The sequence below is a fragment of the Mixophyes fleayi genome, chromosome 8 (genome assembly GCF_038048845.1).
Source record: "Mixophyes fleayi isolate aMixFle1 chromosome 8, aMixFle1.hap1, whole genome shotgun sequence".
Taxonomy (NCBI): Eukaryota; Metazoa; Chordata; class Amphibia; order Anura; family Limnodynastidae; genus Mixophyes; species Mixophyes fleayi.
In genome coordinates, this window is record NC_134409.1 from 7,811,816 (window position 1) to 7,839,639 (window position 27,824).

Sequence of the window (27,824 nt, forward strand, 5' to 3'; positions counted from 1 at the left end):
TACTTTTTTAGTGCTGGCAAATTCAGTAGTACTCCCCTAACCCCTGCACTCATCACACACTGCTGCTCAATTAATTCTAAGCACGTTGAAATGTCCATAAAATATATTGAAAAGTCCCATTGACGCCCACATTACACGGTATAAACGACAGAAGTTTAGCTTGCAACAAAGACACTGGATAACTCATATACCGTATTATTAATTCTCCCTAAAGCCACAGACAAATAGGGGCAGTCAAATTGTATGGAAATAAAAAACTCGCTTTTAACTACCCCTGACCTTAGTCCACCTCCAGTGGGGGGGACTTGTTTTATTTCTCAAATTAAGTCATCTCGGCCTGCTCCATACTGCACTTATTAAGGCACTTTGGAAAGTTTGAAAAGTGTCAGAGAATGTCAGTGACAGGGCCGGCTGTACAACCGTGTTATGTCTGAGTCATCACATCTGAGACACCACAACAGAACATCAGCTCTCTGTGTGGTTACAAAGCAATTCTGCGGTTTCCCTACTAATTGATCGTAGGCTCAGGCTATTGTCTGGTGCCTACAACAGGAAAAAGTCAAATATATGTTACTTTTACAATATAATTGCTGATGAAGGGGAAACCGGCTCTCTTGTGTTCATGAATGGGGGCAAAAAATAAAAAATAAAAGAGAGAATGTAGAGATCGCTGTGGAAATGAAGCAATGAAACTGTTACACAATATTCATCAGATAATCTCTAGGATCACTTTATTGATTTATTTTTATAATGATTGCAAATAATGAGTAGCTGGTGGCGTGAAAGTTTCTATTTGACAGAGAAAGACAAAGTAGAATAAAAAATATATAGAAGTTTTGAAAGGTATCAATAGTAATTTAACTTTACTCTTTTTAAGATGTAAGAAAATATTGCACTTTATTTTCTGCACAATTTATCTCAAGCGTATAACAAAAATATTTTTAATAGATAGGGGGATCTTGAATTCCAAATGCTTTGGGTTGATATAGATCATTTCAACATTCGCTGCTAATATTTTTTTATTCAATAAAAGTATTTTTCATGACTTTGATTCAGCGTTCAACACGTGCCGGTGGCTGCAACTTGCCGATTATTTGGCTATTAACCACTTGATCTGACTCCCCTGGTCTCTTGCAGTAACGTGCAGTATATTGCAGAAACTAACTGTGCATCAAACAAGTACAAATAACTTTCTACAAACTCCAAAACAATGAAAAATGAACTACATGAAAAACCACAAAAAAAGCAAAAGACAAAACTCGATTTATTTTAAAGAAGAAAGAGGAAGACAGTGAAGACGGCTGCTGAGCCCTCTGCAGAGTGCAGTCCACACTGGCAAGGGAGGGAGAGGTTCCCCAGGTTTCTTGCAGGGGGTGGGGGCTCCTGTACATTCTTGGGGCAGATGACTGTAATATGTGTATATTGCAGTGTTTGTCCATAGAGGCTGCGCTAACGTCAGTACGTGCTCTCTTGCCCTGCCTGGCAGTGAGTGAGTCACTGCAGATCTCCCCCCAGCCTGCCTGCTCTCTGCAACGCCCTTGGATCATTGCTCTGAGCCGGGGGGACGCGCACAGGACCTGACTGCAGGCAACAGCCGGGACAGCAGAGCGATCCCTGGGCTTTGAGCTTCACTGAAGAGCAGAAAGGAGCCGCTGCTTGGACTCATCTCACCCCCCAGCTGTGCACCTGACTGCAGGGTAGAAGGATCCTGCTTCCAGCCGGGGCCCCATCCTGCATTCTGCAGACTGAGGCTGGGATGGGTTACACGCGCTGCCTTGTTCCAGCAGGGGGAAAACAGCAGCCTCTAGTCCTTGTTCGGATCACTGCAGCCTGTGCCATGCTGGGATGCTTAATAAACTAGTTATATAATATGTGAGACCCTGCAAGGTGAGCAATGCAATGCAATCCGCCTCCCTAGAGCTGGGTGTATCGGGGGTACAGTCAGGGCACAGCTGCCCGGGTGCTCTTTTAATTGTAAAGATTAATGCAATAATCACAGTGACGTATTGATGCTGATATTGATGGGATTAGCAATGGCCAGGACTTCAATGTCAATCAAAAAATGTAAACCAGGCAGAATTTAGAAAACAAATCCCAAAAAAGAACAAATATTATATATTATAAAATTAATATTATATATTATGGCCTATTATTATTATTATGGCTTTAATATATTTTACAGAGGTGATCTAATGGTCTTTATTTAGTGCCACTTATATATTAGACAAATGGCACAGTCCATAGTAGACATTACTTTATAAGGATGTATTACTGCTATATTCGGAATAACAGTGACGTGGAATTAAAATAAATCGCTAACTTCAAGTTCTCACAGAACAGTCAAAACTGAAAGAGAAGTGTAAATTGTGCATTTTTCTATCCCAAACTTTCGTCTGTATGTAAATATTAAATATATAGGCCACTTTTAATGTTGCAGATTGCTTTGTATAACAGACAGGGAACTTTTATAAACAATGCACATACTTTACCCCATGTTTTAAATTGACTTTATAATTATTGCAAATGTGCACGATAATTTTGGATAGCATCTAATATACTATTAATTAAAAATATTTTCAACGGCAGAAGGCCAAGCTATAGAAAACGATAATTCTATTAGCATGTACAGTATAATATGTCATATAGAGCACGTATCTGAGATATAGAGCACGTATCTGAGATATAGAGCACGTATCTGAGATATAGAAAATGGACTATCCTGATTAGTTTGCAAAGTAATGAAATAATGTATCTTGGGTAGTAATATACTGCAATACTTGTTATGCAGAGGTGGTCAGTGTACAATGCATTGCTGCGCTATACCACGTCCTTATCAAGGCCGCCATGTATTGGATAATGTCACCATGTACCAGTCGGGGATGCACATATGTCTTAGGTTGAACACTTCCTATCGATATATGGATTATATAAGAATGTTGATGTGTTATGTATTTTTTGCAGCAAAACACAATAGAGTGAAACTTGTTATTCTCACTAGTACGCGAGGAGATTGTCAATAAAATGAATAAAACAAAGTTACACGTTGCCTTGTGTTTCTTGCTCAATACCGGTGAATCCAATCGCTACCCTGTAGCTACCAGACCTACAGGAGTTTTAATATAAGTGTTATTACTGCTGGGCCTATGTGTTAGGGCTGCAACAATGTTGAAGTTAAATGCAGCTACTAAAGGTACTACATCTGCATTAATATTAAATATATATTCTACAATTATTACTCTTACTTAATATATTACATGCCATAAGCAGAATGCATGCCATAGGTTAGGACTTTTCCAAGTTTTAAAAAAGTATCAACTGATGTAATAAAATTATACATGCAGAATATATTTTAAACAGTGTAAATGTAGCAATATATTGAAGACATAAAAAATGTGCTGAGTGTTTAACCTATATATATATATATATATATATATATATATATATATATATATGTATATATATATAGATCAATGTCCAGGAATTTCCTGCTAATATCCTCATTCCTGGTCTAAAACTCACTGACAAGCTGTCAAGTATCGTTATCCAAACACACAAGTGACTAAACTGTGTGTCAGTGAATCTGAACAGGCCAAAATAGACTTTTACCTCTGTCTTCTCTATGAAACACTGACAATTCACCAGTTAGTCATTAAGTTCCCGCATGAGCCAAACTTTCACTCCCTCTAATTTATTGAATCACTGCAGAGTTTATTTAAGTGAAGGTTGATCTTCACAATGATTAATCCATATTTACACCATGAAACTGACTGATGTGAAATAGCACAAAGGTCGGTGCTGTAACTGGCCCATTGCACAGTGCCACACTGACCTTAAAAAACACCGAAGTTCTGCATTATCTATGCCATGTATAACATAATCTGTGACATCACATGGAAATAAGGATCTCCAGCCAGAAGTACAATGTATACATCTTTTTGCAACAATGTATCGCAAGTCGATCTCCAGTCGTGGCAGTTAAAGGGTGCAGTTCTTTCTCCACATTACCTTGAGATCAGGTTTCGGCAACCTGTGACTCTCCAGCTGTTGTGGAACTATAGGTTCCAGCATGCTGGGATTTGTAGTTCTAATATATAAATATCAGCCTTGTGCTGTCTTCTGGCAGAGGACTCTGTAGTGCACTACTTAGGCTCCTGATACTTGCAAATCAGCAGAAAGTAAAAACAATATACTAATAAATAACAGCTATACTAGTACTATACTCTGGTGAGCAATGCACCAAGACCACAGGAGCCTGATCGTTGCAAGGCTGCTAGTGCTCTGCACACTCCCTCCCGGCCAGGGCCTAGCACTGGGGGCTTTGGAACGTTGTCCCGGCCAGAGCTGCCATTCTCCGGCTCCTATTGGCCGAGCGAGGAAACTATGCAAATTGCAACGATTACGGAAATAAACAACGACCTGGCAGAGAGATTGCAACTTGTGCAAAAAGTCGCCTCCATCCCCGGGCAAGGCTGGATCACCCTTCCAAAAAAAAAAAAAAAAATCCCCCAAAAAATATTCCTTGGGAAGAAGGCAACACAGAGCCGTCCTGGCATGGACTAAAACACATGCACTGCCCCCAATTCCCAGCCAAGACGCTGCTGTGGGTTTCTCAGTCCTCTTCTTCCGGGCTTTGCAACTTTACTCATTATTTTTTAAGGGTGTCTGCAATGGAGCAACCCGCCAGAGCCATTTAAAGTTCCCCACGTACTCTTTTGCATGACAATGGTACGTGGTTGCTCTAAGTTTTCTCTATTTTTGCTTAATATTTGCATTAATCAATATGCTGCTATGTTGTTTGTGTTATATATGTCTGTTGTGTGAGGGTTGTAGGATAGGTTGGGGTTGGGGTTGGGGTTGGGGGGGGGGGGGGGGGGGGTGTTGTGGGTCTGAGCATTAGTTGGGGACAGGTGACATTAAATGCTATGTTTTGTTTTTGCAGCAGAATTACAGCCATGTCTGAATGGGGTGAGGTTGCTGCGGGTTTGCAGTCTCCATGCACCAAGATAAGGGTGGGTTTCCTTTCTTTTAGTGCATCTGGAGTGAGAAATGCTGAGATCTGCAGATTTTGCAATTGCTCGATCCCAGCCAGGGAGAGAGGAGAGGGGGAAAAAAAAAAGTAAATCAGGAAAAAAAAAATAAGAGAGCTCTGTATAATGTAGGAGAGCAGCACCTCCTCCCCTCACACAAAGGAAGTGTCTAGACAGTGCTGAGTGACTGCTCTACTAGCCAGTCACACTGCAGGCTGCCGGTGATGGATGAGGGTGCTGCCCAATTGGGTGTTGGGATTCTGCGGTTAGGGGGTGTTCCGAGGGCATTTCAGGGTCTTACTTTAGTAGGCGGGGAGACAGGGGGTCTTGTGCTCTGCATGAGGCTGCAGACTTTGCCTGAAGTTTGGTGTTAATGTGGAAAACTGAAACTGGGGCTGTGTATACAAAATGTGATGTTTGGGCTGCATTCAGAAAAAGGCTGTCAGTTTGCTTTACTTATTAAACCTATATTCTATACATCAGACTTCTCATAGTAGCAACATAATGTTACACTAACTTAAACTGCCAGTCACTAATGAATGCAGGCAAAAGTTACCATGTAGATTAATTGCTAGTTAAGACTGTGTAATGTATTTACTGCAAGTCACTATTATAAGCAAGGAGAGTTTATAATTCCTATACATACAGTTATTGCTACATGCAAAGGAACTACAGTATATACAATGCCAGTCAGTATCATATATATATATATATATATATATATATATATATATATATATATATAAATCTTATAATGTATATACAGCCTTTAGTGCAATGTGCAGGGGGATGTATCAATCTGCCAGTCTATGCTGTATAAGGGATACTATACATTGCATATACTGCTGGTGACTATAGTCCAGTTACTGTTATATGTGATGCTACATTGTAATATATATATGTAACATATACAATGTCAGACACACGTGCAATACAACTTTATCATGTATATACTAGTGCCAGGCACTGCTAAATGCTTGCAGAGTTTGCCATGCTGCCAGTGGTTGGCATATACAGTGCAACTTTATATGTGGTCTGTCAGTCACAGCTGTATGTATCTTTATATACTGTATTCTTATATCGCAGGTATGCAATTTTTTCTTTAACTCTGTATATGCATTAACAAACTGCTTTATGCAAGGTTATCTTACAATGTATTCATTGCCAGTCACTTCTGTGTGAAAGCCATTTACACTGTATATACATTTCCAATCGATACTTTATAATATATACATTGCCAGTCAGTGCATTTATCACTGTCCGTGCTGCAGTAAGGTGCTGTGCATATGGGGCTGCCTATTACACACGTTCTCCGGAGAGGTGTCAATGCTCCATACATTAGTGAGTTATAGCTCCAAAGAGAGGGCAGCCAGCCCCCCTCCTGTAATTAGGAGCCAGTCTGTGATCTTCACATTCTTTCACTTGCAGCCATAAATCAGCCATTAATCATCCCATCGCCTGAAATGCTTTCTGCATTTTGCATTTAAGAGGGTTACAGGGTTGTCATTTGCACGGGTGGTAGAACCATAACTTTCCTGCTGGAGTTTTTTTTTGTAGACAAGATTGATCTCAATCTCACAGCAGCGTTTATTGATGACCTATTAGGACAGTGATCCCTCTTTTCAGGTTCATTCTCCCAACATTGGCAACTTTTGTTCCCCTTAAAACTTCCCCAGATATGAAGTTTGTTACTTTGTTACAACAGCTCTCAACGTCTCATTGGAAGACCCAAAGCCACCTCTCTATTTATTATCTATTATTAGGACTCAAGTTTACAAAACCCAACAGGGTTCATTATTTTTTGGTGTGATTGCAAAATTGGGAATATTTTTTTGCGCTTGTCCCAGCCCCATTTTATATACAGTTTGAGGTGCGTTCTTGGCACCCTCTGACACCCCATGTCCTGCTCTCACACATAATTATATATATATATATATATATATATAGTAAGTGCAGTACCGGGCAGAGTGCCAGCAGGAGCCCGGGAAGGAGTTATGTCCTGCGGGCATTAGAGGCAAATCCTCCCCAGGACTCCTGACCTGATCCAGCTTCATAACTTCCACTAGAACAGTTCAATAAATAAAAAATCCACTTATTTCTTCCAGGAACAGATGGAGCATTTACCTCCTGCACCCAGTAGTTCTCTTTACATAACCCAGAGAGCAAAGCACAGAGCTAACAGCTCGTCTGGCACTAACAGGGGATCCTCAGCTCTCCATGAAGCACCCAATTCACTCTGTCACTTTCTACACCATTGTTTTCCCCATTATTGTTTTATTTGGTTACACTTTCCACTCTCTTAAGTTTTATTTGTTTCTTGATAAGTAGCAAAAACAAAAACAACAAACAAACAAACTGGAGCCGGGTTTGAGGAGGTCACAGTGAGCTGAACTTGGACGTGAGATCTTCAGCCTGGAGGGCGCACTGTGGCCTCCCACATCCAGGCTGACAAAGGGCGCCAACCCTCCCCTCAGATAATAATAAGCCTCAAGAGTCTGAGGGGAATATAACAGTTGTGAAGAGGGAGGGAGACATTTTACTGTACAGGCACATTCTGCTCTCCCCTCAGCCCCACCTCCGGAGCTGCTAAAACTAACAACTCTCCCTCAAAGTTTTATGTCAAAAGTTGTTCACTTCTAGTGCACACAGACTGCTGGGAGCAGTAATAACAAAAATCATAATAATAGTAATAATAATTATTATTAGTACCCCCAGACATAATGGCTGCACAATTAAGGCATAACAGCATTATATGCAGGACAAGTTTTATATATATATACAATATATATTAGTCTAACCTCTACCATCTGTTTTGTATACCATCTAAACATGCCACAGTTAAGGCATAGGACCCTTGTCACTAGGGATTACAATTATATAAGTTATCCACACAATATTTATAAGGAGTTGGTTATTTACACAACACTGTAGAATTAGTGAAAGGTGTGTATGCAAAACACACAAGTTCAAAACTGACACATAGTACTGCAGAGTAAATTATAATATTGTGTTGGGTTCACTTTCAATCACTGTATGTATATATATATATATATATATATATATATATATATATATATATATATATATAGATAGATAGATAGATAGATATAGACATAGATCCTCTGCACTCTCAATGAACAAACTGGGGTGCCCACATTGTATAGACAGGAAAACAGGGCATATAATGCACTCTCCAAGCACATGATTAATGCTGCACTGGCTACTTTTCTATATTAAAAACAGGGAGTGTTAGTTCCAAATATTGCAATATATGTTAAGCCGTCCAACTCACACCAAAGTATTCCATATATATATATATATATATATATATATATATATATATATATATATACAAATATATAGTTTATGATGGTGCTATGTGGTGATGAGGAAGTCAGGGTAGCCCTTGCACTGATAGACTTGCACTTATATCTCCTTGTTGTATGTTTATATACACACTCACACATATTTATAGACACAAATACTTCCTGGGTCTGCAGTGCATTGATCTGTGTTTTTTTTTATTCCAGCGCCCACTGATTCCCAAATAGTTAATAGTTGGGCCAAGCGAGGCATGGGTGTTTATAAGACTTTCATGTATACTTTAGACAGTAATTTGTGTGATAACTTCTCTCTGTGGCTTGGACAAAAGTCAGAACGAGAGCCAAAACCTAGTATCTAGGAAACATGGAAAGCTTGTGTTGGGGGTGTCAGCCAAAAGCAGAAATAATTCTGTGGCCTCCCTGCATCTCTCTTGGATTTCCTGAAAATACTAATAGTTAAACAGATGGGGTTTAATGAGTAAAAAATAAAAATAAATTCCCACAAGTTTGAGAGTTTTGGGACTTAGCAGTGTCAGGAGGACTGTGAGCCAATAGTAAGGTAAAAAGTGATTACTTGGAGTGTTTAGCTTTTTTTTTATTATTGCATACTTTTGTTCTGGATTGAATATTGTGGTATAAATTAGATATAATGTAATGTTTAGGTCCACAATGAAAACATTATAGGATGATTCTTGATGTTGGAAAGCTTATTATAATTTCGGTACGGCAGGCTCTCCACAGATTTTTTTTTTGTGGCACAGTCGTCTTCAATGCTCCAAAGCCTAGTTGGGTGACATTATTTTTTTTTATACTATTTGGTCCGCAGACACATAATTATAGTAGGGATGCGGCCTTCATGGTGATATTTGGATAGCATTGGGTTATAGTATGTTTGTCTTTAACAATACTATTTTCACAGGGCTGTAACTAAGAAATAAGACTATGATGCTAGTGGAACTACATGTGACAGAATAACTATCTATTTTTTTGCCATCAGGCCATTCTGGCACTTGTAGTCCCACAGCAGTTGGACCGCCAGTTTGCCATCTTGCATACCTGTGTATCTGGGTTTATATAATCTATAGCTTTATATTTGGAGGAACCTACAGTCGAGCTAATTATATTATGTTAGAAAACTAAAAATAACCTAAATTATGATGTTTTGATTGGCAGCTCTGCTAGAGCAGCATACTGCATCCTAATAACATAAAATGTATTTACAATATATGTTTTGGTCCTGCAGTCACAAAGTTAGCTATGCATACTGTTGACACTTGGTTGTCAGACGTGTCATTCTGCATGGTCTATGGCTGCACAGTATACAGGCACTGTACCTGGAGACGCTTGCATGCTCTGCAGCAAAGATCTGGATAGTTTGCATTTGAGCTCCACGTCCCATGTAATAAGAGGGTTGCAAAATCAGAAAAGATTATCACTTGTTAGGGGAAAAAAAAAAAAAAAAAAAGCCAAGAGCCAGCGTGCCATTGTGCAAATCTCATTTCATAAGAAGCACACAGGGTTTTTTTTTTCTCTCTCCTTCTCTTCTTAAGGGAGGGGATCGGTGCAAGTCCCGGAAAGAGAGTTCGCATACTTTTGCATTTAACCCTTGCAGCTCCCCTCTCTGCACCCCGAGCATTGAACGGGTTAAAGTCCTCCCCCCCCCCTCCTTGTCGGTACACCGCCACCCCCAGGTCTAATATGGAGTATTTCATCTATCGATCAGCCCTTTTGCATGATTAGGCTGTGCTGCGATCGGAGGGGGGGACAGGGGGTGGGGGGTTGGGTGCCTGAGAGCTGCAGTATCCGGAAAGTTATTCCTGCGTACAGCCAGCTCCCAGCCTAGGACTGGACTAGGGCACAGCTCCTGCACAGCCAAGCACCGAGTGCGGGGGCTCTCCCGGGGGCCACTGTGTGCAGGGGGGGGGTGGCTGGGTGAAAGTTCAGCTCATGGAGCCCAGCTGCAGTTTGCAGAGTTGGAAATGTAATATTGAGCAGCGGGTTTGATCCTTGTCCCTCTCTCTTCTCTCTCCCCGACCACAGAGTCCTCTCTGCACACCCAGCAGCCATGTACTCCCCGCTCTGTCTCACCCAGGTAAGTTACTTTCTCTGCAGATCTGGCACATGGCTAATGGCGACTTCCTATTAAGACTTTCATCAGGATTGTTGGTGCTGTGTGTCCCGGGCATTGTGCAGGAGGTAGCTGCCCGCACGTGTCTGCAGGGTAGTTGGCAAAGGGCTGGGTGCCCTGCAGTGTACCAGGGAGCTGGTATTGGTCCTGGTGCTGTATAGATGGGTGCACTTCAGCATCGCATTGCTGTGTGGGGGCATCTGCACACACATACCTCCAGTCTGCAAGGGAAGCCTGCATGCTTTGCACAGCTCACACAATGACATTGGCACTGGAGAAGTGACACTTGAGTGTCACTGCCTGGAGGGGTTGAAGTTGTGTTAGTGCTGACTGCTGTTGGCTTGTCATGGAGCTATGTGTGTGCTAGTGTTACCGGCTACTGGACTCCAGCCTGCTGCTTGCTGTACAGTTATTGTGATCCATTTTCTGTCACTTTTTTTTTGTGGGTTGATGTGCAGCGTGCGGGGCACTTAGTGGCTGAGCAGCGTTTATAGTCACAGGCTGTCTCTGGGTGTTGTTGCAGTCAATGCATGTTGCAGCATAGTGTATAGCATGTGTCATTGTGGTTGTGCATTGTATTGCTTGCATTGCACGGTGTGGATGTGTGTGCATTCACTGGTTGTGTAGCTGGGCTGTGTATAGTGGTGGTGTGTGAACATTATTTTTGCAGTGTGGGTGCATTAGCTGTAGCACAATGTGCATGTGAGCTGGTCAGCTGTAGTAACAGTGTGAATGTATTAGTTGCACTCCTTGCACTGTGTGTGTGAGTGTGTGTGTGTCAGTGTGTGTGTGGGGGCCGGTCCTGGCCGTGCTGTCTCTATACTCTCTGGGCAGTGCAGAGCTGTCTCTCTCCCCCTCTGGTCGCTGACTATCACACAAGGGGGATGAATTCTACGTGCAACTTTTTTTACCAAGCAGATATCACCCTTTGCGGCACAAGATCTGTGGTAGTATCTTCTCTACTTCAGTGGGGGTGATGCTGGGGGGATTGATGGCACTGGAGCTGGCAGTGGGCACAGGAGGTGAGGTGGAAGTGTCTTTGGATGATGGACCCTCCACATTCCTTCCTGGATCTAGATCCCTGCCACGGGTCACCTCTGGCTGGCCAGCTCCAAGTGTCTGGGTACAGTTGATTCCTCTCTGTTTCTGTCTGTGATAGTTTTGCATTTTAGCACTAGAAAAATCTCTTGTCTGGAGTTCTCATAGCCTTTGGGTTAGGGGTGTGTGACAAATTATTTTGATAACCTGTAATTAAAAAAAATGAAATAACATATTGTAAAGTATGACTTGGCAGATCAATCCTACAGCTAACTTACTTGGTAATATAGAGAACCCTGAGCTTTCTAATTTTTGTCTTATTTTTTTTATAGCATTTAATTTAATATATATATATATATATATATATATATATATATATATATATATATATTATTTTTTTTGCCATGGGCAACCCCAGACAAAATATTCTATATTTATTATTATTTATTTATAGTCTTGAAGTCCAGTGCTTAAAGCGTCTAGTAAACAGTATGGTTTAAATACTGTTGTCTTGTTTTTTTTTTAGGCCCAACAATGTCCAAGACATACACACGTCAAAATTTGGCACGTTTCTCCATGCTAAACAAGCACGGTGGCATGTCTTTGAAAAGTATTATTTAAAAAAATAAAAAAAAAATCTTGGGGGTAAACAAAGATTTAGGGTCATCGTAATGACTAATATTTGCTGTGTTGTATTATTATTTTTTTATGAAATGTTAATACTTTTTTTTACATGATGCTTAAATCTAAACAACATTTTTAACGTGATATGATTTTAATCTTTCTGATGTGTTTGTTGTTTTACAATATAACCATAGAGTATGGGTTTATTTTTTTTTTGGGGGGAGGGGGGGGGGTTGGAAATGATAGCCGAAAACGTCACGGAATTCATAGGTCAGAGTGTGTTGATGCCTATCTCTCTTAGAGGTGACTTAATGCTTGACCTAAAATGAACCTTTTTTTTTTTTTTATAAAAGATATACAAAATTTATCATGTCATTTTAGCAAACTTGCTAAGTATAGACGTGTGAAGAGGTCTCCTATGTATAGTATAGTATATATTCAGTGCCTGGTTTAAACACCTCACAGGAAAAACCACAATAATTTCTATTATATTTTTACTTTTTTGACTCTTAAATCTTATGGATTTTAAACTGTGTCACACTTTTTTTTTACATTGGCTAAAGTAACAAGAAATCTTTTTGGCACTAATTGGGTTAAAGCGAGATTTTCTCTTGGCATAGGTGAAGGGGGACGTTTGAGCACACAACCTTTTTAGACCCCGAAATACTCGCCTTAGACTTGTAAGACCGTACTATGATACAATACTGCTTAGAAAGTAGTGCTGTCTGCTTTAAATATTGTTTCAGCATTGTTTCATGCAGGTCAGAAATAAAGTATTGTCGTGGCACATTGCTATCGTTTGTTTGCTGAGCGAATCTTTTAACATTTTATACTAAACTGAATTTTTGTTTTCGAAAGTGCGAGAACAAGAGGGGAAATTCTCTATTTTACAGTAGTGCATTCAACAGAATTTATATGGACTGTGTTTTGTTCATTGAAATTAACTTTTCAGCTGGTTTAGTGCTGTAACAAAAGTTTTGCGAAAGTGAAATTCAGCTAAGTATTTGTAATGTGTGAATGGATATCCGCAGTAGGCTGTGGATGTTGGTGTAATATGGTTTTCTAGTGCTTATAAACTGTTTTGATTTTGCTTATTTTTATAATGGCAAATTGAATCCGAGCCTTGGTACAGTGGCCTATTCACAGCTCGTGAATAATTCATGTATAGGTTAGAATGTAAAGTTTTTGTCTTTTTGTTATATCCCACTTATATATGTGACTATTGTAGATTCATTCCTCTGCAAACTGTCTCATCTCAGACTAATCACATACATACTGTAACAAGCAAGGCCTTTCTTCAACGTATACATTGTGCTTTCAATGAGGTGTACGTTTAATAATTTTGAGGTCTTTACAATAAAATTAAGTGATTTTTTTTTTTAGCATCAACACTAACTTAGTTAAGCCCTAAATAATTTAATGTAATAGAAAAATAAAAATCCGCTTTATGGCTGTTCGCCAAGTACACCATAGTCAGTAATATGTATATTCTGAGAGTAATGTGATCACGGTTAATCAAAATCCGTAGCCGTTTATGTTTTGTTCTTGAGAACAGGTGTAATATATTTCTATTTTAATGCATCTGTGTATGTGTTGAGCTAGTAAGTGATTGCTTTGGAAACTTAAATATTTTTTTTTATTTTGTCAGACGTACCCAGCAGAAGTGTGTGTCAGACATCGTAAACAATGTAGATGTTTCTCTAATAATATGATTTATTGTGAAAATACTTTGCTAAAATAGGACACATTTGCTTCAGTTTTCTAAATAGTTGATAAAAGAATTGCCAAATAAATAGTTCTGCAAAGTACAACTCTTTTTTCCTTTACTGCTAACTAACCAAACTCATAGCTCTAGAATCTTAAGTCTTAAGGGGCCTTCTGTATATATGCACTTCGTAACACACACACATACATATATATATATATATATATATATATATATGAATCACAAAAGTATCACGATACAATATAATCCAGATTCATTTATTCTTTATACATAGGATTGAATTTAACCCCAGCTGTTCACACTTTTATGTGTAATCCCTGTTCTGTACCTGATAGATCGCAAGCTCTTATGAACAGTGGCCTCTGCCATTTGCTTTGGCACATGTTCATCCCTTGTGATCAGTTATAATTATTGTACAGCGCAGTGGTACGTGTCAAACAGTAATTATGAAGTTATAAAAAAAATTTTTCAAGACTTTTCCCAAATTTTAAATGGACTTTTTGTACAATATTTTTTGTTGAATTATTTTGCAGCATAATTAAAATGAGCCCTTTCGTACAGACTGTTGGTGTTTTTCATTACAGATATTTTTCTACACCTTTCCTTAAAATAAATAAAATGAAACAGTTACCCGTTTCGTTTCCTGAAACGTATTTTGGGGTGCACTCTAATTGTTTTTTTTCAGAGGTACTTTAAGCTTTACTTACAATTTTTCCCCAATTCCTTCCCTGTTTTGTGATATACTCTGATCTTTGGTCAGGTGTAAATGAAATGATCACTTAATTATGTAACACATAGTTAAGGGCAAGTTTTAAGCGGATTTAAAAGTCAGTATATCGCAGATTCTCTTCCCAGTAAAAGGTTAGCAATGTGTTTTTACAGCAATCATGAATCCTTTACTGCGTATCGATTTGTGGGTGCAAACACGCCTTGCATTGCATTTACTGTGCCTGCAATTCCAAGTTTAAATATTGATGTACATGCATTTGCTGGGGGGGGGGGGGGAAAGGAAGTCCCGAGTCTTTGTGTACGACTAACAAAAGGACAGGACACGTACAAAGTTAGAGGCCGACTTGTCACCATTTACACTGGCACCAAGTCCTGAAATAACCTTTTATTTTTTTCCTTTACATGGGGAAAGTCTATCGTTTTATATTTTCTTGCTAGTTACTTCCTGTCTTGCAGGCAGTCTCATTGCAACTTTGTCGTTATAGTTCTACAATATAAGTATATTGTCTGTAAGTTATTTTCGTAGCCCAATAATGTAATAATAATTTTTTTTTATATAACGGGGCTAAAAAAAATAATTTTCATTAACTTTTCTTTGTGTTTTTTTTTTTCCACGTTCAGGATGAATTTCATCCCTTCATTGAAGCACTTCTACCCCATGTGCGAGCGTTCGCTTATACGTGGTTCAACCTACAGGCCCGAAAGCGAAAATACTTTAAAAAACACGAAAAACGTATGTCAAAAGAGGAAGAGAGAGCAGTAAAGGACGAATTGCTGAGCGAAAAATCCGAAGTGAAACAAAAGTGGGCGTCCCGACTCCTGGCCAAGCTACGGAAAGATATTAGGCCGGAGTACCGAGAGGATTTTGTACTCACAGTTACAGGGAAAAAGCCTGCTTGTTGCGTTCTGTCCAATCCCGACCAGAAAGGGAAGATGAGAAGGATCGACTGCCTCCGACAGGCGGACAAGGTCTGGAGACTAGACCTTGTAATGGTGATTTTATTTAAAGGTATCCCACTCGAAAGTACTGATGGCGAACGACTTGTAAAGTCTCCCCAGTGTTCTAACCCCGGGCTGTGCGTCCAGCCGCACCACATAGGAGTTTCGGTGAAGGAACTTGATTTATATTTGGCATACTTCGTGCACTCAGCAGGTAAGTGCACTTTTCTACCTAGTTGCACTTGTGGCTTGTTTGCAAGATTTCTTGTTGTGCGCTCTGATCGTGACGGCAGAAAAACTTTTTTTCTTTTACGCTGAAGTTAACCCCGAGGCTCTCAGACTATGAGCCAAAGCTTGTATATTTGGTGACAGGGAATTGGCTCTTCTCTGCAGTGTCCTCCTTACGTAACTTTATGGTACAACAGTGACACCCCGTTCTATTTTTTTCGTCCCAGTAGACATCAGTAAGCTTACCCCATGTACGTGGGCGTTATTTTATGAAGCTATTTGCATTTACGGGTGAATATGAATGTTAGGTAAACGTCCTGGTCTTATTGCAATCTCTTTTATATATAGAGGACACCTTAAAGGCACTCAGTGATTATTGTGGCAGTGTGAAAACACAAGGGCACCAGCATACAGCGTCTGAGAAACATCATACAAGATTCATGATAGTTTTTAAATAAATGTGAAAACTACAATTGATATGACTGATGTCAGTGGCATTTAAAATCAGCAAATCCCAGTGTGCCCTCTACTTATTGGCTTAATGCAATGTTAAATGATGAAACTGCTAAACAAAGTATGCACAAGTTTATAGTTACAAACCTACGTTGCGATTGTCTACTCGTCAGAAAGTATGTCTATGCACAGGACACTTATTATATATACATTATTTTGTTGTGCCGTGAAGTACACAAGTGTTGTTTGTGCAAAGGTACCACTGATTTCATTGCCTCATTTCTGGTAGGCTTGCAGGGGAAGGGACATTTCAGGATTGACTTGTATAAACAGACGTTTGGACTGTGTGTTGCTTTTTGTTTGATTCTTGTTTTATGTGTGTGTGTGTTTTTTAATATAGGCAGAAACTGCTAGCACTTTAGAGACTAATTCACCAATAACAGTAATGTAACTAAAGTCCTCATTCAACAGCAGGAAAAAGCATTTTTCTTGGTGCGTTTTAACTCTTTAAACAAACGAATATGCTGCATGTAAGACGTTATAAAGTCATCGCAGTGGATTTAGGGAGCAGATTGTTGGATTTGAAATGTAGGCCTCAGCCTTTGTAGGAGTAGCTGGAGTGAGTGAACTGCAAAGAGCCTTATCTGTATTTCCATAGCACTTGAACACTAAAGTGTCCAGGATTTCAAAAGCTCCGAGCCCTTCACCTGTCGTAGGCCCATGCAATTTAACTGCTTGTGTGCCAGCATTCGGCAAAGTTATGGGGTATTGTGCGGTTTTGTAGTGTAGCTATTTATGGTGGATAAAGATGCTGCGGTTTTATCTCTCCGTTCCCCCATAGAATATCTATTTTTATTATAATGTTATCATCATTAGGCTCTTGCTAGATTGCTCCCATAGCATGTTATGTCCACTAGATAAGATATAATAACTTATCCGCTGCGTTCTGGAACAGAAACGTCCGTTCACCAGAATTAACCTAACTAGGTCTCCGAAATGCTGGCTGTAAGTTTGTTACAAGTTCAGTGTGCACCCGTATGTATGTGCGTGTATGTATGTGTGTGTGTTTATATGTTTGTATTGCTGTTCGTAAGACGGCGCCATCATTTGCCTAAACGCCTCTAATAAAGTGTTTTGGTTTCTTTTATTTTAATTGGAGGCTCTGCCAAAATTTCAAACTTCTTAAACTTAGTTTTGTCCTCATATCTGTACCTTTGTGTCCCCCCTTCCAGCCCTCTCTCAGGACTCAGAAATGACACCACACATTAATTATGCTTCCGGTAAATGTATTACATGAAACATACGTTGTGTAGCCTCAGTTCAGATATTATAAGACAGGTTCCTTCTGGCGGGAAAACAAACGTGTATTATTCTAATATTTCATGAATTTTTAAACAGAAACACAAAGTTCTGCAAAGAGTAATGTATATTCCTACGTGACCTATACCGCTGCAATTCCGTGCACGGATCAGGGAATTATAAGCGAAGGAAAAACCGGGCAACAAATTAGGGAATGTTATCTGCTTTCACAAGGGCAGATGTGGAATTTTCGTGTGCTTAAATTTATTGCATTTTTACTTTTTTTTTCACTCTCCACGCACAGGTATCAAATGACACTTGGAAACCGTAGTTTATTATAAAGTGCTGTTTTTGCTGGTGGGAGTACTAGAGAAAACAAAAAAAAAGAGAGAGAGAGAGAGCAAATTTATGGCTTTTCCAGAAATGGGCTGATTTGTATCAAGATGAGGAGTTAACGCAGGCACGTGGCAAAGTCACTTTTAGTTGTTAAGGTCGTAACCTTTGCCCCCAGCCAGTTGACCTTTCGAGATAAAATTTAACCTTTGATCATTCCTAGCCAGTCAGCCGTGAAAAATGTTTGTGGAGTTGCAGCTGGGGTGTAAGTTTGGCTAATGTGGGCAAGTTGTAGGGAAATCTTCTTTTTGAAGTGGTTTAATTTGTGTCTGAGACCAGATTTGTTAAGAGTTAGAACTTAGCAGTAGACAGACAGTAGATGGATATATATTCTGGCAGCCGAACAATGAGTTGACACCTGATACCCGAGCCTTTCCCTCCTGTAAATTAGGCGGGCGGCTTGTGTCAGAACAGTGTTCTCAGTTAAAAGTGGCCCACTATGTACCTACTGACATAAATAAAACAATATGTTTTTTTTTTTTAATGATTATTTAATTTTTTTTAACGGGTAACAGCAAACCGTTTGTGTGTGTGTGTCTCATCCATATTGCAACAATGTAACAGTCCAGTAAAGCACTTCTATTGCCAGTGGAATTCTGAAAAGTAAAAAAAGTGTAATTAAAACTTATGAAGCTTATTTAATGAGGAGAACGTAGATTTTTGAAGATGTTACAGATTTCGTAGCAGGATAGGATGCTCACATAAGCGAAGGTCGCTGTTGTCTCGTTACATGGCGTTAGGTTGGTTACATATGTATAAAGAATAAGTTTATCTCTCCTTTATACTAAATCACTGGCAGTGCAGTCGTAAGGTATTTGCAGCAGTAAATCTATATGTCTGTGGCTGTATTATTTAAGCGGCATTAAAAAAAAAAAAAGAAATATCCCCTTTGTCCTAAATACAAATTAAGCCAAACGAATACCACACTGGGCAGGTCGTGCCGAAAATTCAGCTCAGTTTTGGCAGCGTTTCTGCAATTTCATCATAAAATGGTATTGAAAGCCCCGATACGAGGATGGACCAGATGGTCGTGCTGGCAAAGGGGAGGGATGAGCCACTTGCCACAGCTGAAGATCAGGTGTACAACTGGGGATTTTCAATTTGTATTTTGTGTTAATAAAAATATAGTCTAATACTGCATGTCCGTGATTTTTTTTTTTGTAGAAATTGCGCTAGCTTGTTGCGCTGTCTGGTAGTAAAACTGGTAGGTCACATTATAAACTGGAAAAGTATCTTAATAAATATGAAAACGTGTTTGTTTGTTTTCCTCCAAGGCTGCACAATTGTCTATTTTTGAGATCATCAGTGATTTGGAAAGATATTTTTTTCTTGTGCTTCTTTCTCTCCCTATACAGTTTTTTTCCCATCAAACCAAACTGAATCTAGGGGAAAGGCAAATATTGCTTAAGCACATTGAAAGAGAAGACTTTCACCATAGGGTGGCTGTAAAGGAGCCGATTATTCAATTTCTACAGTTTTATACCTCTCTATGCCATCTACAATGTGTCAGTTTACATAGGAGCAATTATCAGATACAAGACTTCGCAAGCTTGGGATCGTGTATGTATACAGCGGGGGGAAACACTATTGGATCACACTTTTCTGACATGCAGAGTATTTTCATTTTTACCTTTTCCCTCTTCAAAAATCCTTATTCGCACACACAGAACCTTGGATGTGTTGTACGACGATTGTCGTTGTTACCATTCTCTGGTCCCTTTAATCCGAATCTCCCATCCACCACTTTAGAACCACCTCTATCATGATTTTAATATTTTCAGATCTTCTCCTAAGTCATAGTTCAGTTTAGCCTGATTGATAAATTAGATTCATCATGAGAGTAGAGGGGGCTTTAGGGCTATTTTAATGATATGTGTCACTTTTGTGTGTTCCAAGATTATTATTTTTTTTACAGTTACTTACCGATGTAGATAAACACGGGATGTTATCTGATCTTCCGCCAGCACGATCTCCTCCTGGTGCTAATATACAAGTGTTTTTGTGTATTGGAAACGTTTGCGCTCCCCCCTCCAAAAAGCAAGGAACACCCCTAACAATCCACCCTCTCCGTAATATTTCCCTGCAAAGCTAAATCTCGTTTCTGGCTTGCAATTTGCAAGGCCTTAGTGCTTAGTACAGTTGAAGAGTTCTAAGGCACAATCCTATACAAAAATATCCAGAATTTTACAACAGCGGAACTATATTTTTTTTTTCAATATCTGCTTTATGCACATTTTTTATACTCGGTCACAGATCGATGACCAGTTTGCATTGTAGTTTTGTTAGAAAGTCAGTGTGTATCTATCATGTGTTTACGCTGGGCACATGAGACTCTTGAAGCAGTGGATATGAGGTCATTGAGAATATTCCTTAAAAACCGATAAGAGATTGGGAAGTGGGAACGGGAGTCGAGTTCATTTGGAATTCCATGATCCAAGTCCCACTAATGGGAAACTGCAAGGCAACCGCACTGTCTGTTGTGGTCAGAGAAGGACGGTTTAGTTCACTCCAGTAGTTGGGCCACTTAGAAGTTCCCAGACAGTAATATGTGTCCTATTTATATTTGAACAGAAGTTATACAGATTGTAATCAGTTGCAAATGTGCTTAAAGCTACAGATCTAACCGATACAATGTAACCACCCAGCCAAGCCATGCATCTGCATGTAATCTTACTGTACATTGTATCACGTCGATGCAAAGCTCCAATGTTTTATCTAAACACTGTGAAATTATAAATTACATACTGGTGTCATTTTAACATTGAATATTATTATTATTATTGTTGTTTTATTTTTATTATTATTTAGTTGTGTTTAAGGTGTTGCAATTCATAACAGTGATATTGTTATTTTCTGTGTTTAGTTATTTTTCCACCTTAGTCCTAGTGAGAGAGAGAGAGATAAGTTCTGTATTTATAATTTTGTATACTTTATACATATGGTTTATAGGTCCTTAAAGCACCTACACTATGGATATGTACTTATATAACCTATCCTAGTTCGATAATTTAGTGATTTGATGGCAAACCAATAACTTTTAGAGAACAGGATGAGGTGATTTAAAATATAACCAATACATATAGAACATTCCCATGTAGATAAACCAGAAATGCATGTAAATTTAATCCCCCCCTATATTTATTTTCATGTAAGTGATTACTTGAGCTTTGAACTTTGATTTTACCATGAAATATATTTATAGCTCCATTTAATAAGACATTTAGAAGGAGAGTAGTGATGTTATTCTGCTCCTGTGCTTTCTGGCCTCCTTCTATGCATTGCAAATATAAACCTGGGTCATTTAATTACATTTAAAGAGGGCAGACAGGGAGACATCCTACAAGCTAATGCAGTTGTCCTTTCAATACAACCATATTATTAACCCCGCTCCTTGTATCCTAGTTTGGCTTTCCATATACACACACCTCCATGATTATTAGACAGGAGTCACTGAATGCCAGGTGACAGGTCTGGTTTAAGTGGTACCTCCATATCTACCTATAGACCCAGGGGCGGGCTGGCCAGGGGGCAGGGGGGCAAAGGGGTCAGACGGCTATTAGGGCCGGGGGGTAGGCCGGCCGCCCCCCCCCCGATGCAAAATACATAATTCCCCCCCGCGGCAGCATCCCCTGTCATGTGATGCGGCCGCCTGTCTGCCCCCTGGGTTTCCCTCTCCCAGCCCGCGCCTGTATAGACACCTGTTGGGTATGAATATACTTGCATTTAGCAGCGATGGTTTCTGCTTGAATGACATTAGAGAAGGGCATGTTTTTTTATCTTTTGTTTTTTTGTTGTCTGGTTCTTCCAAAGTGTTTTATTTGCCTTTTTGGAGCATCTAAATAGGATGCAGTTATACTAAAATACAACATGTTCCCTTTTTGTTAAATTTTCACCATAACCTAGCAAAGGTCAGGATTGTCACCTTGCTCTGTCCAGTGGTTTCCTTTTCTCAGAGATCCCTAACGTGACAAACCGTCATTCCTGTCCTGCATTGTGATTTTTAAAGCTGATTAATAGTTGTTGTTAGTATCAAAATGTGGTCAGTGGTTCCCAAACTGTGCGGCTCTGATTCCGCAGCGCTGTACAGAGAACTCACTCACATCAGTCCCTGCCCCATTGGAGCTTACAGTCTAAATTCTCTAACATACACAGGGAGCGAGAGAGAGAGAGAGAGACTAGGGTCAATTTTCATAGCAGCCAATTAACCTACCAGTATGTTTTTGGATTGTGGGAGGAAACCGGAGCACCCGGAGGAAACTCACGCAAACACGGGGAGAACATACAAACTCCACACAGATAAGGCCATGGTCAGGAATTGAACTCATGACTCCAGCGCTGTGAGGCAGAAGTGCTAACCACTAAGCCACCGTGCTGCCCCACTACTTGGTAATTATTTTTGCTTAGGAGTGCCTGGAATAAGTTATGGAGATCCTAAGGGTGCCTTGGACTGTAAAAGTTTGGGATCCACTGGGATAGATTGTATCAGATCAGAACATAGATTGTTTAGGTTTTTAAGATGGTAACGCCTAGGCCGTGGGAGTACCACTGTCTTCCATAATTACCTCATTCCCACCAATGAAATGGTGGGAATGAGGTAATTATGTGGGCACTTTGCTTTCTGGCCTTTTATTAAGATGTACCCACAATACTTCCCATCGTTCTGTCTTAGGAACCAAGGTATCGTTAAATAATCCATGGACTTGGCTATTTTCTGATTTTCCCTGGCATGGGCTGGACACTCACAAGAGCTAACTATACCTCTGACTCTTACATGTTAAGGTTTTCTTTCCATTAATCACACTGGAAGCACCACTTTCCCGGCTCCTAGATGTGACTAACGATCTCCGTGTACTAATCCCGTCTCTGACCGGGGATGTAGCTGTTTACACAATATTTTTAGCACAGGAGAAAGATGTGTTTAATTCATTATTAAGTGTTGCAATGTCTTTGCCGTGTCAGTGAATCCTTATACAAATGAATTGGGAAATTTGGGAAGTGAAATAGACTTATCTGAATACTAAATTGTATTAATTGGATTGTAAGTGACTTAGAATATACAGAAATTGTGTTGTTGCTTATCAATGCGAAACACTGTCTGTGATATATTTCAGTCGGAATTATGTATTGTTTGGACAACGAGGGCATATATTGTATGCGATTCAGTACAGACATCACTTTCTCTTTAACCTGGAGCATATCAATAATGTTGTATAAATTGGGCAATCTGTCGTTTTAATTTAATAGCAAATTGCTGAACATACCTATACTCTGTATCTAGTGTCAGTAGCAGAACCTGTATTTACTTTAATCAGGAACCCCATAGCTGCTATTCCTGCAGCATATTCATATTTTGGTAAAATACTTTTCCAAGTCTTCTTTCTGAAAGTGACAAATAAGAATATGATTATGGTTTTCCCAAAAGGGTTAAACGGAGATTATAATACCAACTGGACATCCATAAATCCGTTACCATGAACTGCGGTGTGTGTTTTGAGGGAGTCCCACATCTACTGTCGTTCTCCTTTACTGATAAATTGATTGGGGAAATGAAGCATAGAAATGTCTGAGCCAAAATCATCCCTAATACACCTGGGGACTAGAATACATCTCCCGTCCTTGTGTCGCCAGTGACAGATGATGAGAGGTTACGTGGGCCCCCGGGAGAGCCTCACGGTTGTGTTTTTGCCAAACGGCTTATCATAAGTAGCGAAGGCACTTCTGCCACTGAGTTATCATTATCGGCAGATATCCTTTATGGTACCGTGTATTGAATTTTGCAGTTGTTGTTGTTGTTTTTCTCCCTTTACATAAATAACGTTTTATGTTTCAAAGAATATTCTTGTTTCATTTTCAGAAATTTGAATTACTAATATTAATTCTTCAGGGCCCATTGTTTTATTTCAATTTCTGTTGTCGCAATCATATATTTCATGGGCCTGAGTGTAATATTCCATAGGATTCATATTGTATTAAGATTAGTACATAAGATAGTTAGACGCTGATAGTACATTTTAGAGGATGAGGTCCCATAAGATAGTTAGACGCTGATAGTACATTTTAGAGGATGAGGTCCCATAAGATAGTTAAACGCTGAGCTTAAAGGCTCTTTACTTATTGCTCGCTTGGTGTTAGTTTAAATTAATTTCTGGGTAATACGGAAATCTCCTTATAGTTTACTGATGTACACGAGATCTCGGCGTGAACTACTGGATCCAGTGTTGGCAGTTTGGGTTGTTGTTTTGTAACATTAAACCTATATTGAAATGTTTGGAGTCGAAAGACTGTGTATTTTGTTGATCAGTTACCAAGAACAGAACGGGCATCGCTGCAGGCTGAATTCTCCTTTTGTTGTAAAATCTCTACAAATATTAAAAGGACCCATCAAAGAGACCCCAACTCCCAGGGTTATTGCAGAGGTTAAAAAACGCAGCCTAACACAATCTAAAAAAAAATCAAAATTAGCAGTGAAGTTGCCTGCGTTGCATTCGGGGTTAAATTCTCAAATACCAAACTGTTGGACATTCCCTGAACTCAGCTATGTTTGAAATAGGATGAAGCTCTCATTTTGTTTAAGGGAGCAGTGTTGCACTTTTTCTGTTGCAGAGAAGCAGTTTCAAGTAACTTCTGAGAAAGGGCCCTTTGTAGTTCTGTGCTTCCCAACAAGATAGCTATTGTTAAGGGGCTGACGGGAAAATTTCGTCACCGCAAATGCCTGTATTGTGCTTTTTTTATGCTTTGAAAAAAAAAAAAAAAAAAAATATCTTCCTAAAGGAAAAATATGTATGTGTGTAACATTGTATTTGTATATATTAGGGGCATCCTTTTATCCCATGTCACATCATTAAGGGGCCATCATATTCTTGTGGGCAATGGAAGGGCTAGCTAGTTGGGACCAGAAACTGCTCCGCGGCTGCCTGAATTGCACTCTTTGGTCAGGGGTGTAGTGAAGGTTTAAGGGAAATAGTTTTATATGATTGCATAATTTTGTACATCAAAGGGTCTGCTGTAAAATGCAACAATGTATATTAGTATGGAGCATATATATTGTATAGACTGCTGTGTATGGGGGCTCTGTGTTACTAATGTTAAAAAAAAAAATGTGGTCTGTGTCTTATGTGGTTTCCTCAAGCTGCGGCTACTGCATGACCTCTAGTAAATTAAATGAGCTAACTAAAATAACTTCCAGCGTGTTATCCCTTCACCTCTAATACCATCTAGTCGGAAAATGTGGCATAAATGAGGAATATTTTAGCCCCCCTATTAATAAGTTCAGTGTTGTGGGTACTGCCATTCTCCGCAAAGACTCTAAGCAAACAAGCAGCATATAATGAATACACAGAAAGCCTATGCTAAGCGCCCATACTAAAGCGGAAATCCCACATAGAAGATTCAATTATTTTTCTTTAAATAGCAAGTTATGTCTCTTTTTAAGCATGCATAATTTTTCTTAGCTATCCTCTTACAAATCTATATCTCCTTTTTAAAATCTCTCTTGTTGGCAAACAAAAATGACTGCTGGGCAAAGACACAGTAAGTGTGTTACACATTCACAGGTTTACAGCTCTCAGCATGACAGAGTGGGGGAGAAGGTTGATGTCACAGTGCAGACAGAGCTCAGAGGGCTGTTCCAAAGCCTCTCTGCTCACTACATCATGTGTCATGTGACTGTGGTTGCCATGGTAGTCTTTGATTTTGATTCATTTGTTAGTTCAATACTTATGTATTCTCTTAATAATTTTTTTTCTTACTTTTGGGGTATCTATTGCAAACCTTTGAGTTTTATTCACTTTATATTTAATCATATAAATTATAGTATCTTTCTACAGTTTGTTTATAGTAAAATAGTCAGTGTGACGTTAGAGCATAGTTAGTTTTTCAGTAGGTAGTGGTGGCTTTGTGGTTGCGATTGTCCATTGGAGTCAGGAAGCTCATTCGGCACGTTGATGTACCAATGCTCAAATGTGTAATAGTAACATATTATCGGACATAGTTATGACTGAACTTTTGTTCTGCAAATTCATTTGAGCCATTGGTGAACTAGTGGATAAATCTTTATGTTCATTGCTGACTGGACAGAGAAACAGATTAGATGACTATAAAGAAAATTATAGGATGCAGTATTTCATAGCAGAACTGTTAAGGCCAACTCTGCTGTGCTCTTTTAACTGGGGTCAGTATGTGACGGAGGAGCCAGATTATTCTGTTAAATTTGTTTAATTAGGACCAGCGCTCATTATTTTTCCATAATAGGAAAACATTAAAACAATATGATGTTTTCCACTCAGTTGGTGCCTTTCCGGCACATATTGTGAAGTAATTTGACTTTGTAACTGTCTCTCGACAAAAGGTGCTGTGTGTGGGGGGCAGGGCGGCCGCCGTATGCCCCAATCTGGCTGCATTCTGGTTTCGCAAAAACTCACAAAAGGGAGTGTGTTTGGTGTGCACCGGGACAGTTATTTGAGACTGTTGGGAGACACAAAAAAGAAGTGTTCATTTTATGTGTGTGGGTAAAAGTGGGAAAGGACAGCTGTGAGGTTCTGTTGGGAAAGAGTCTGCAGACGGCCGGAACGGAGGGAGATTGGGACTCGGCATGACTGAGTATGACCACCACACTACTGTCCACTTTGCCATTTTGTTTATTTTTTTGTGGAACATATTTTATTATAAAGAAAACTAAAATTAGAACTTCTCGTTTGTTCTCTTCATGACACCAATAAATTATTGTATTATTTTCCGGCATGCCTGAAAATCTCCTTGGCATACGACCGCTGCAATACTGCGTGATCCGATAGCTCATCCCAAGCACCCAATGTTTGGATCTCACCAATTTCACCATCCTGTGTGTGTGGCCAAATTGGAAACGGATCCTGTGGTTTACCTCTGAGCCCCGTGTGTAACCTTAATGCTTGATTGAAGGTTTTTGGATTCTATTTAGCCAAGGAGGTTTGCAAAATGCAAACAAGTTTATCAGTTTGAGACGGAGCACTTTCTGCCTGGTTCATGTCTTGCTGCAGGTACTTAGGGCTTTTGTATTCAGTGCATATGAATACAGTCATAGAGGTGGCTCAGATGGGCTCAATTGATGGTTCTTTTCTTGACAAAACACAATTAAAAGTGTAAGGTTCTGCAAAACTTCCTGTTCTTACTTTGCTTTCACTTTCTGATGTGATTTGACATCTCTTCAGCTTTCTCAAGATTCTTCCTTAACCACAAATGACGCAGAGGGGAGACGGATGCGGAAAACGACACCAGCGGTTCCATAGTCCTCTCCTGTCAGTGTGTGGTCACTTGTTGGCAGGTTTAAATGAGTATCGCCATTCCAGCCTCTGTGGCAAACGGCCCGATATGTACAATGGTGCAAATCTAGAGATTCCATTTATAGACACAGAGAGCCTGATACACAGTTGGGAGCAAAACAAATACAAAAAGTTAGATATTGCAATTACAGTTTTCTCCTGGACAAACCGTTTTGCAATGCAAGAGGTGCAAATGCAATTTTTTAATTTGCACCATAGCTGCATAGTTTTGCCATGGTGCAAATTTGCTCCTTTGTTTTTACTCTGCACATAATCCCTAATTGTAGCTCAGAGTATTCAGGACACAAACGGCTTTTCCTCCTGTCCTGAACGTGTTTTCTCTCTCTCTAATGCACGCTCTACACTATATACACAAGGAGAACAAGTCAGTCGAGATCTTAACCACATGGCTTCTGCTTCTAAAATGGTATGTGGTTTTCTCAATACCCTAAATGAAGCGGCTTTGAGGGATCGCACACATACCAATAGGATATAACAGAAAACAGGCTTTATCCTGGATTGTACTCTACGTAAAACACCAAACTGCGAATACAGCTGGGTCGCCAGCTGCTGCAGTTTTAGGACAATCCTGCAGTAAAGAATTTAAAGAGAATGTATCAA

The 27,824-nt window shown here is 39.5% G+C and overlaps 1 protein-coding gene across 19 annotated transcripts in view; it reads left to right on the plus strand.

Annotated features, from left to right (window-relative positions):
• The window catches only part of NFIA (nuclear factor I A), a 369,222-nt gene that overhangs the window by 99,299 nt on the left and 242,099 nt on the right, over positions 1-27,824 (plus strand). For 8 of the 19 annotated variants that reach the window (XM_075181766.1, XM_075181775.1, XM_075181776.1 and 5 more), the window contains exons 1-2: positions 11,436-11,601; positions 15,217-15,748. In XM_075181766.1, the coding sequence (XP_075037867.1) occupies positions 11,455-11,601; positions 15,217-15,748 (679 nt within the window). In that variant the 5' untranslated portion in view covers positions 11,436-11,454. The other 11 variants (XM_075181771.1, XM_075181782.1, XM_075181779.1 and 8 more) reach the window with 6 other exon arrangements.